At 42.6% G+C, this 11,289-nt stretch overlaps 2 protein-coding genes across 3 annotated transcripts; one reads left to right on the top strand and one right to left on the bottom strand.

Annotated features, from left to right (window-relative positions):
* Window positions 1–38: 38 nt before the first annotated feature.
* LOC132783701 (E3 ubiquitin-protein ligase MIB2) lies at window positions 39–6,965 on the bottom strand. Of its 2 annotated transcripts, none has more exons than XM_060789045.1 (7): window positions 6,815–6,965; window positions 5,098–5,200; window positions 3,584–3,751; window positions 2,859–3,525; window positions 2,640–2,802; window positions 831–2,580; window positions 39–774 (listed from the first exon to the last, which is right to left on the bottom strand). In XM_060789045.1, exons 1-7 carry the CDS (start codon window positions 6,848–6,850, stop codon window positions 410–412), a joined length of 3,252 nt encoding a protein of 1,083 aa, XP_060645028.1. In that variant the 5' UTR covers window positions 6,851–6,965; the 3' UTR covers window positions 39–409. The 2 variants fall into 2 exon arrangements, with proteins under 2 accessions (XP_060645028.1, XP_060645029.1); XM_060789046.1 differs by having other exon boundaries at window positions 6,431–6,953.
* Window positions 6,966–7,301: 336 nt separating this feature from the next.
* Window positions 7,302–9,258, top strand: LOC132783704 (endonuclease III-like protein 1). Its single transcript, XM_060789048.1, has 4 exons — window positions 7,302–7,508; window positions 7,567–8,079; window positions 8,134–8,304; window positions 8,364–9,258. The coding sequence occupies exons 1-4, from the start codon at window positions 7,368–7,370 to the stop codon at window positions 8,760–8,762; spliced, it is 1,224 nt and encodes a 407-aa protein (XP_060645031.1). The 5' UTR covers window positions 7,302–7,367; the 3' UTR covers window positions 8,763–9,258.
* Window positions 9,259–11,289: the final 2,031 nt, after the last annotated feature.

The following is an 11,289-nucleotide window of genomic DNA, read 5'->3' as shown; positions in this document are numbered from 1 at the left end:
TTGCTGAAATCCAGAAATTCGAAATCAAAATGCTGGCATTATTAAACATCTAATCGCATTTAGTTAGTTGCTCGTTGTTCGTTAAACGACACTAATAATAAACTAGAGAATTGTATGGGCGTGATTGGTTTTGTTTCGAGTGCAAAAATGTTTTTTTTTTTATGTAAATGTTTGTATGTATATATGCTTCTCCAAAAAACAGAAAAATTCGTTGCGTGATTGAATAAATAATAAATTGTGGGGGGGAGTAAATTTAGAAATAAACACATATTTGCATGCGGCGATGACACGACGACACATCAAATATGGAAACTATAACGCTCATCATCATTATGTTTGTTTGTTGTATATATACAAGCCACTTTGGTTGCAAAATTGCCAGATCACTGAATGAATTATCTCCTCGCGTTCAATACAGATTAATCTTTTTCAATATCGTCTTGCGGCACATGTGGCAAGTGCGCAATGTTTCGGCGCAATGGGAGCAGGCGCCATGTCCACACAGGAAGGCCACATCACGTTTGCGTTCCATGCAAATGCCACAGAAATGTGACTCTTCAAACTCTTGCACCTTGTTCTCCAGATAGCGCAACAGATCTCCCGATGGCAAACGGGCCTGATCACTGGGCGATGATGTGGAGGACAACTGCTGTTGCGCAGCTGTCACCTGACGACCGTTCGCATCCAAGCGCCGCTCGATGACAACACCACAACGCAGACACTTTTTCATACGAATGCTGCACTCTTCGCAAGCAATCTGATGCAGGCAAGGCTCTGTAAAAAGTACGAATTGAGAATACTATTTTGTTGGGATATAAAATGTCGCTTACCGAAGCGCACTAGTTGCAGCGGCTCGTTGCAAACAATGCATTCCTGTTGACCAGAGATTAGACCCGGCAATGCAGCCGCAGCAGCAGTTGCTGCCTCGACCGTCGCTGCTGTTGTTGCTGCTGCTGTTGGCACTGGCGGTTTTGGTGCTTTCTTGCGTGGCGCCACTTGTGGCGACACACTTGTTGTGGCAGCATCCGAATTAAGCTTCTTGGTGCCCGGCGATGGTTGCATGCCTCCCGCTGCAGTTTCGCTGGGCTTTGGTTGCGTCACTGGCGGAGGTAGACACAATGCTGTAGCTGCTGTAGATGTTGCTGCGGCATCTTCACCCACTTCAACGGCAGACGCATCATCCGTTGCGCAGCCAATGTCAAGCGCTTGCATATTGCGTTGAAGTGGCGTTGGTGCTGCTGTCGTCGTCGTTGTCGTGGTTGCGGTGATTGCATCATCAGTTCCGCCAGCGCTTTGCTGGCCAAAGATCAACTGTCGTATATTGCGATCGGTAATCCATTCGAAAATACTGGCATTGGCATTGTTGAGCTCCACACGGCAACCATGACGCGACAGATAGATGAGAATGCTGTACATCAGACGATCTTCGTTGCGTATGCTCGTCTGTGAGAGGCTGACAAAGAACTTTTGTATTTCGGGCGCCTCCTCCTTGGCTGGCTCAGCGGCTTGTTGCAAATTGGACTTCTTGAGGACGCACAAATGCATGGCATTGTCTCCATCCTCATCCTTGGCATTGATGTCGCACGACAATTTCACCAACCGCTCAATGACACTTGCATGTCCCTGGGAGACGGCGAGCAAAAATGGCGTTTGCCGGCGATTGTTGCGTATGTCCAGCTCGGCTTGTCCCTCCGTGACGAGCGTCTCCACCACCTGGGCATGTCCATTGAGTGCAGCCAAATGCAGCGCTGCAAAGCCATCGTCCTTGCGCACATTGACCAACTGCCGCGAAAGCTGCAAGATGCGACGTGCCGCGACCACGTTGCCCTTGAGCGCCGCATGATGCAGCACATTGAAGCCACGATTGTTCTTTACCGTAAAATCCAAATTGGGTGCATTGCATAGCAGCTCAACGACCTCAGTGTTCTCCTTGCCAATGGCATCATGAAGCGCTGTATCGCCATACGAGTCCTGTATATTAACGTTGGCATTGTGCTGGAGTAGTTCGCGCACGCAATGCGGCGTCTTTTTGTGCGCACAAATGTGCAATGCCGAACAGTGGCTGGAGTTGAGGAAGTTCACCTCGGCGCCATGCTCTAGTAGCACACGCATCGTCTCTGGCTGATTGCCAAAGGCGGCATAATGCAGCGCCGAGTCGCCTTCTTTGTCCACCACATTGACGTTGGCGCCCTTGGAGATGAGGTAGGTGACCAGCTCGACGTAGCCCTGATGAGAGGCCACTTGTATGCACGCCTTGCCACCGCTCATCACATCCACTTGCGCGGGATGCATGTCAAGATATTGCTTCACAAACTCCAGATGGCCTTGTGCTGCCTCGCGCACCAGTTTGTCCGCCACAGAACTGCCGGAGAGACCAGAGAGCGGTGTCATCACATGATCGGTGCGTCGATGGCTCAAGTCCATCATGCTATTGGAACGCTCGGCAGCTGTGGCCAGTGGTGAACGCTCTAGTTTAACACATTTGGGATTGAGCGTCCACTCGAAGCCGTCGTGGAGTTGCTGTATACGCAGATCGCCATCCATGTACACCTTAACTACCTTGCAGAGTTTGCCCAGTGCCTGAAAGTACAGTAAATTAGTTAAAGATCTGATATAGTTAAATACCATAAAGTACTTACATGGCGCATTATGTCGATCCATTCGCCGTGTCCCTTCTGCAACTGCTGCACCTTGTTGGCATCGTTGATGATGGTCACCAAGTCGCCCACGCGGAACGACACAACCTTAACGAGAGCGGCGGGGTGAAACGTCCACCGATTGGGACAATTCTCATATTGAACACTGCGAGAGGGAAAGTATAAGAGGGAGTTCAATGCAGGAGTTAGCAGTATACTCACCGTATGTCACCCTTTTCGGTAATTCGATGCACAGTCCCCAGCTTGGCCAGATGTTCGACCATGCGCGGATTCCAACCGCCATGACCTTGCTGCAGCTTCATCAGCGCATCCACCTCTAGGCAGACTTTAACACGATCGCCCACTGAAAAGCTGGGCTTCACCATCGCCACGATTGGCTGCTGCTCCTCAGTCTGTCCCAAGACAGGCATATGATCCTTGTAGTAATAACCACCGCAAGTCGCTGTTATATACTTTAGATCGACGTTGCCCTTGTGACCCAGTCGATAGACGTTCGTTGAACCGGTTACCCAAGATACGTTGGCTACACTGCGACACGATTCATTGTCCCAGCCACGAATTTCCATAACACGCCCGGTTTTCCCCTCGCCGCCGTCCTGATCGTTCCACTCCCAGTCCGGACCACGCACAACCTTTGCGCTGACAAAGATGCCCCGCAACTGAATGCGCTGTGAACCTTTGCGTGGCGGAACGCGAACTCCGAGCGATGTGGGTGTTGTGTAGCGTACAAAGGTGTGCTCCAAATCGTGCAGATTGGCGCCGTAACAGAAGGCGCACAAATGATAATTGGTGCACTGGCCGCACTTGAACACAATCCCCGCTATGCCCTTCGAGCAGCCATCACATACAACATTCGAATGACGAACACCTAAAAATACAAATAGTTAACAAAAGAAATAGTTTTTATATCTTGTTTGTTGCCTTACCAACTTGTGCATTGTCCACAATGATTAGATCGTATTGATTTTGATAGCCAACTCTGTAATTGGTGCGATGTCCCGAATCCCAGTTAACAACAACAGTGTTCTCTGGTGAATGTGTTGAGCCGCAACGTCCTATTTCGCAAACGGTGCCAACGTGACCTTCTCCGTCGTCTGTTGCATGGACAATGAAATGAAACAAAGAAGAAATCGTTGTAGTAGTTGTTGGCTTCGCTCTCAGCTTGCGCTTGTGTGCTCTATTTATAAATGTTACTCGTCCCCCTCTGTTCACAACGGGAAATGCTGCTCCATCCGGTGGAGCAAATGCTGCCACACAACAGCAAACAAATTTCATGTTGCACTCTAAATTTAAACGCACACACACATCTGTTTAAAGTTCCCCACGCGCCAGACACATGATTTATGTTGAGTTAGGTTAGCCAAGAGCGAGAGCGAGAGAATGTTGGTAACAGATCCCCACGAGAATTGAACAATAGACAAGCTGTTAATCGTTGTGTTTGTTACTATTTATAGCAGGCTTCTCCTGCACTCCATGTTTTTTGTATGTGGCAACTGCAATCCTGGCTGGCTCCCCCTTAAGTTAAAAATACCAAAAACTTTCAAATGGCACGCGCCCCAACAAAACGCCGACTTCGTTCTATACCCGTCCATCCAATGGAAAGAAGGGTATTTAAGGATAACTTAAAGATCTTCCCATAAATAATACATATTTTTGATAATTTTTGCAGTTTTCCAAAGATCTCAGAGATTGTAAGAGAATTTCAATTTGTTAATAGAACACCTGTGGTTTTTGTTTTTTAAATATCGACTGTAAATATCTAAAATACATTCCCATAAAGTAAAAATATTCGTTCATAATTTCAACAGTTGAAACGTAATTTATTCGTCTGTCCGTCTGTATAAACATTTAGATCTCTGAGACTATAAAAGCTAGTGTTTTTGAAATTGGGGTACTAACTAAACTATATAAATACATTCATTGTAGTAAACATTCCATTGGGATCTTCTAATAGTTCTTCAAGTTTGCTGGTATCTAACAGTTGAGCACACCCAATTTATCTACAATCTTGCCTGTTGTTATGACGAGCAGAGTAGCAACCGTGTGGTAAACGTCACAAGCAAATGTGTGTGTGAGTGTGTGAGTTCTCCCCCTCCCTATCACACACACACAGGCACACCCCTAAACACTCTCAAACGAACGTCATTTGGGAAGAAGGCATTCCGCTGTTTGAGTGTTGAGTGTGGCTAAAAATAGCAGCGTCCTCTTTACATTCACTGGCAGCCAAAGAGTGCCGATCGTTTGCCATGTGTAAACCTCAATGTAGTATATACATACATGTGTACCAGGTACAATCTATAAGTTTGGATATACACAACAACATTTGTATAAACAAATTGTGTGTGGTGTAGCTAGTTAATTCCGCAAATGGGTAAACAAAGTGTGTGTTAGCTGACTTCGTTGCTTTTGCTATTGCTGTTTCGGGTGTTTGCCGTCCTACCTTGATTCGACCATATCCAATTTGGACCGCGCACAACACGTACGCCCGGCGGAATGGAGGCCCGCATTCCAATTCCAGCGTTCTCTGCCAGCGTCTCTGTCGCCTGTAAGAGACCAAAAGCAGTTAACTCATTTTAATAATGCATGTCCATTAAATAAATTAAATACTATAACTATTTACCATTTTATCATAATTGATTTTATGATATTAGGAGAGCACAACTGCCCTTTTCTACTTAAATACACAATATATTATATACGCATGAAATTTAGTTCAACAAACATATTATACAGAAAATACCATGAATTGTTATTGATAACAGTTCAAACAAATGTGTGTCAAACATTTTATGAGTGGGTGGGGCAGAGAGGGAGTTATTTATTTGGGTCACCGACAAAAATCAGCGCATGTCTAACGGCAAATATATATATATAGCAGGTAGCTTGAAATGGAAACTGGATCAACAGTGGCACCTTTTATGCATTTATATCAAAAAAATTTAGATAAAATAAAACAAATATATTCATGAAAATGAATTAAAAATTAAATCAGTCTTTAGACTCTTACTGAATATGATGGTTATAATGATTTTATCGATATACATATTTAACTATTTTATCAGTCACACTATTAATTATCATTACCAAACATAAGAACTATTTAAAGTTTAATTTCTATAGAGAAACAACTAACAAATCTAAAGCAACTTGCAATTCGTGCTATCAATTAATTGGTACACATACCATTCGATGTGTATCTCAATATATTATATAGTACATATATATCACAACAATTAGCGATAGCTATCTCTAGGTGATCAACATCAAATCGGTTTATGTAATTCTTTAGTCAAAGCAGGTGCCAACTTTGGGCGGGGACACTTCAAATTTGGGAATACCACCAAGTTGGGCGATTAGAAATGTATGAATCACAGGAGTTTATGATTCAACCAAGATTTCTAGGGAAAATGCAGAGAGCTGACAATTAACACATATTTTGGAGTCTGTGCATTTGGGTTTTTTTCTTTTTCTTTTTTTATCAGGCGAGAAACTGAGGCACAAAAGATACTGTGTGCAGCTGTGGCAGGAACCGCAACGAGTATGAAGAAAATGACGCATGAGATAAGACATATGGATACATATGTATTCCCTACATATATATGTATATATCACCCATATATATACTTGGTTGCAAAGAATGTAGCATTTAAAATGGGAGAAAAATACACCCACTTTGCACCGAAACAATCGCAACAGCAACTAATTATTAGCTTAGGTACATTTTTACAATTTGTTTATTTGTTTTGATGATACGAGCGAGGGGCCCAACTTACCAATGCAATTTTTTTTATGCTTCCGTCAAATGTAACGAGTGCTTGTGTGTGTGCGTGCGTGCGTGTGCGGGCGTGTGCAATAGTGTGTGTGTGTGTGTGTGCTTGCTTGTGTGTAAATATCTGGTATGCGATTTTCAATGCTAATCCCAGTTTGGTCAGCTTTGTTCATTTAACAATATCTACAGCCTAAATTATCAGCAATGCCTTCTCTCGTTTTGTGTTTACTCATTGAACTTTTTACTGATAAAAATTATAAAATTTTCGCATTTGTCTTGTTGTTATATTATACACACGAATCGAAATCATACACAAATTGATATTGCCATTGACTGCTGCTGTGTACTACGTTTGTTGATGCAGCATTTAACTTATTATTCAACACACCCCGTTTTCCTGTTTTTGTTTCGTCGAGCAATGCATCTTTAATTTAATTTATATATGCCAAAATTTTACTTTGGTCAAATTTACTTTTTACTTTAATTTTTTTTGTATGAATGAGGACAGTGTGACAGCAGTTTGCAACGTCCGGAAAGTTTACATTTTGCAAAAATACTAGAGGTGGAGAAACATCGAACGCGCTATCGATGCATCGATGATTTTGACATTTGAATAAACATAGATTTTTAGACGTTTAGCATGGTTGTGTTTTGCAGTCAAATACAAACATTTAATAAAATAAAGATAATTATTAACTAAACTAAAGAAATTTAAACTGCTATTGCTAAAAAGTTTTAAATTTAGCCATTTATCGGAGGGTTACCGATTATTTAACGAGTAATAAAAAATACTGTATATTGTTTATATTCTTTCAACACATCTGCTCCTCACTTAACGAAAGCACAAACTGAAAACAGCTGTTTTTTAGATAAGGTCACACTGCGAACCGGTGTCAAAACAAAGTTGTTTATATTACGCGATAAAATTAATAACAAATTTAATGCTAAAGTTATATAAAGTCTATATTAGAACAATGTCTTCACAAAACAAACAAAGTATGCCATCTTTGTCAAGTAAATTGGCTAAGTTTCAGAAAGTTGTAAAGCCGAAACTAATTGTCAATCAGGAAATCAAGTTACAGGTACGAAATGTTATTAGATGTCATATGTGTTTGAGTTAAATAGCATTTTAATGTTAAGGACATCGAGGATTTACCCGGCGGATCAGCTGCACTTTACTTTTCCCCCAGACAAACACGCAAGCAACGTCAGTCAAACACTGCAGTACTCAAAACTGATTTGCCCGCCAAAAAAGCTCGTCAAATTGGGAAAGAAGAAGCGCCAATAAATTCAAAAGCCACAAAAACAAAAATCGGCTCAGCGACAATCGTAGAGTGCGAAGTAGTGCCAAAATATGAATGTGATAACAAAATTGATGTGAATTCGATTAAAGCAGAGAAAGAAAGCTTCAAAATAGTGCCAAAATTAGAGCACGTAGATAAGATTGAAGTAAGTTCAATTAAAACTGAATTGGAAAGTCCCAAAAAGGTCCCAAAATGTGAGCCAGCTAACGGTATTAAGACTGAGGTCGACAGCCCCAATGCCAACTGGTGGCAACAGCTGGAGAATGTGCGTCTGATGCGCTCCGAGAGACCAGCTCCAGTTGATACTCAGGGATGCCATCAATGTGCCGACAAAAATGCTGATGAAAAGGTAAATTCTTTGACAACATCCATAGACCAATTAATTTAGTAACTGTCTCTTTAGACGCAACGTTTCCACAAATTGGTGGCTCTGATGTTATCCAGTCAGACCAAAGATGAAACAACCTACGAAGCTATGAATCGCTTAAAAGCTCGATCTCTAACACCTGCCAATATACAGCAAATGCCTGTCGCTGAGTTAGAGAAATTGCTGCACCCCGTGTCCTTCTACAAGGTTAGTATTCTAATCTAATTTCTTACAATTGTCACTTTCGAATTGACTCCTTCCTACAGAACAAAGCCAAGTACGTGAAGCAAACGGCGCAAATATTAATTGATAAATACAACGAGGACATACCGGACAATATTAAGGAGCTCCTCAAGCTGCCAGGAGTTGGACCGAAAATGGCACACATTTGCATGGCAACTGCCTGGAATCAGATCACTGGAATTGGCGTAGACACGCATGTGCATCGCATTTGCAACCGCCTCGCCTGGCTTAAGAAACCCACCAAGGAGCCAGAGCAGACGCGTGTGCAGCTGGAAAGTTGGCTACCACAGGAGCTTTGGGCCGAGGTTAATCATCTCTTTGTAGGCTTTGGACAGACCATTTGCACTCCGCTTCGACCCAATTGCGAAGGATGTCTTAATCGCGACATTTGTGCGGCGTCAACTGCAGCTAAGAAAAAATAAAAAAAAAAACAGATGAATAAGTAAGTTAGTAATATTGAAGTTGAATATTATAAACTGAAATGGAAGCCAAGGCAAAGCAAGTTTTCTAAGGACCTGCAATTGTAATAAGATTAAGATCTGCTTGATATATGTTAATATCGGGTTCGGATATTTTTCGATTTTTGAAGCTTAGTAGCATTTATTTCTCATATCGCGAAATAATTATGAATATACAGCATGTTTTGTGTACATATGTTAGATTGAGTTAACTAATGCATCATCCAAAAAGATATGCGCATGTCAGCCTAATATTCTTTGTTCAAAATATACCTTTTCAGGAAAAACTTTTGATTTTTTAAGCCTGTAAATTGAAAATCTCAGTATTATTGGAGTCGACTTATGCTCTCTCTAAAAATATGTTAATTGTCCCCTTGAATTTAAAGTTGAACTCAAAACATGAATTACAATATTAAAGAAAACTAATGCCTAATTCATTAAGAAATTGCCATATTGAACTACTACTTCTGTGTATAAACATATGATCCCTAAGATTAGGTGTAAATAAAATCGATTAGCATTGCTGAAAAGACTAATTCGTCACCTAGCCGAATATCTGCTAAAATTCCTTATATCATAGGCGCAATTGAATTTCGATATGCGGTCAGAAGTTTGTTGCGGGCTGAGCACAGAGAGGTTTCTTCTATCCTGCTATTGACCTCATGTGAAAGTATTATTCAATAAATTGCTCTTCATTTCAACTTCGGCACATGAATTATGTGCACAAACAGCAACAGCAGCGGCAACGGAAAAGCCAACAACAACAACGACGGCGTCGGCGACAGCAACAAGGAGCCGGCGCACGTGACACCTTAAGCCGTCTCCTTTCCTTCCACCTCCCCGCGCAGTCATCAAGTTTTTGGTTGGCGTGCACTCATCATCAGCTTCGTTGCGTGCGCGCTCTCTGCCCAGTGGAATGGGTAAAGGCTTCAATGTGGAAGGAGGTGTGGATGTGGGTGCGGGACTGGGCCGAACGGTGTCGAGACAATCTGTGGCCTAGCCTGGCTTATAAATGATGCAGAGGCAGCAGGGTTCAGACATTGCCATTGGCTCCCCTCGCTCCGCTCTGCTCTGCCAGACGTCAGAGTCGTTTGGGAGAAGCAGTCGCATGTAGAGTGCCCTCCCACACAGACATAACTTTTAAGTTCGAGACTTCAACGCCCCGTTTGTCAGGCTGTAATTCAACGCTGTTTACGTGTCCTCGCCCTCGTGTCCTTTTGCCTTTCGCCTCCCATTGCCATCCGGCGTACGCAGCAAGTCGTCGTCGTTGTCGTCGACGACGATGTCGTCTGTCTGTTGCCGGCGCCGCAACTTGGTTGGGTGGCTGTTTGCTTGCCGTATGTGTGAGTATGAGCGTGTGGGTGTCTGTGGGTGATTGTGTGTGGGTGAGTGAGGAAGGGAGGTAATACTACTTAAGCGTGCGACAGCAGCAACAGCAACAACAGCAGGCATAACGTCCATCTGTCGGCACAAGCACACGGAGTGGAGTCATGCGAAAATGCGAGTGTACATGTGTGTGCGTGTGTGTGTGCGAATCGTGTAAGCATAACACACTCACACAAACACACACACGCAGACAAAGGCATGGCATAAGGATAAGCAAACTCCCTGCCGTTAGTCAAGTCGCAGTCGCACAGTCAAGTGGGGACTCCAAATGCGTCAAGTGAGCGCAGCGCGATATGTTCTTCCTCTCCCCCCACTCCCCCTTCTATATCTCTCTCTCTCTAGTTGCTGCTTTGCCACTTGCCACTTGTCGCCCTTATCGGCCCACCCACAAAAACAGTAGCAAAGTTTTCCTTCAAGTGGAACAGACATCCTGTGGCGAATTATGGGGTTTTTTGATTTAAGCCCAGTACCCACTATGTGCCAGCCATGCATGTACTTTTCTACTTTCAGCCGCTTTCATAATGCGCAGCGACACAATATTACAAAAAGAAAAACAGAGCCACATGTCGCGCTCTAATTATATTTTACTTTAAAATTTTGTAATTTCGGAGCACTATTCGATTATTAAAATTCTTAACTTTAATTAAAAATAGAAGACTTTACAGTTCTTCTCCTAGAAACACCCTTCAATTAGTGCGGCAGCTACTTATTAAATTTGGCCCCCTAGAAGCACACTACATTTTTGTTCATCTCAAGAATGCACTAATTAAACCTGTCGCCTAAAAGTATACTTCAATTCAAACTCGCTGTGTATGCAGTTCCAAAAGTTCTGCAGACATGCTTAATTGCAACGTTTTTAGAAATTTTCGCACATCTTCAAATTTAAAGGCAACCTTATGCTTTGCAAATAAGCCATATCAATTGATATGCAAGTAGAAGATAAATGATGAAAAAATGAACTTGATTATGTTTTTTTATCTTCGCTCGATTCGTAGTTGTCTCGCATGTTATATGTCATCAGCTGACCTCTGTGCCAAAAACAAAACAAAAAAAACCGAGAAAAAGTGAAAAATGTAAAAAATGGAAATTTGTCAGAAATGTAGAA

This window comes from Drosophila nasuta, chromosome 2L (genome assembly GCF_023558535.2).
Source record: "Drosophila nasuta strain 15112-1781.00 chromosome 2L, ASM2355853v1, whole genome shotgun sequence".
Lineage (NCBI taxonomy): Eukaryota > Metazoa > Arthropoda > Insecta > Diptera > Drosophilidae > Drosophila > Drosophila nasuta.
This window is presented reverse-complemented; position numbering and strand designations above follow the sequence as displayed.

What these genes read in the sequence shown, in the direction of transcription:
- LOC132783701 (XM_060789045.1), bottom strand. Translation starts at nt 6,850, where the DNA reads ATGCATTGCTCGACGAAACAAAAACAGGAAAACGGG. An exon ending in TTGGATATGGTCGAATCAAG is followed by an intron (nt 3,752 to 5,097) that starts GTAGGACGGCAA and finishes TCCATGCAACAG; the next exon opens with ACGACGGAGAAGGTCACGTT. An exon ending in TGTGGACAATGCACAAGTTG is followed by an intron (nt 3,526 to 3,583) that starts GTAAGGCAACAA and finishes TTGTATTTTTAG; the next exon opens with GTGTTCGTCATTCGAATGTT.
- LOC132783704 (XM_060789048.1), top strand. Translation starts at nt 7,368, where the DNA reads ATGCTAAAGTTATATAAAGTCTATATTAGAACAATGTCTTCACAAAAC. An exon ending in ATCAGGAAATCAAGTTACAG is followed by an intron (nt 7,509 to 7,566) that starts GTACGAAATGTT and finishes TTTAATGTTAAG; the next exon opens with GACATCGAGGATTTACCCGG. An exon ending in ACCCCGTGTCCTTCTACAAG is followed by an intron (nt 8,305 to 8,363) that starts GTTAGTATTCTA and finishes TCCTTCCTACAG; the next exon opens with AACAAAGCCAAGTACGTGAA.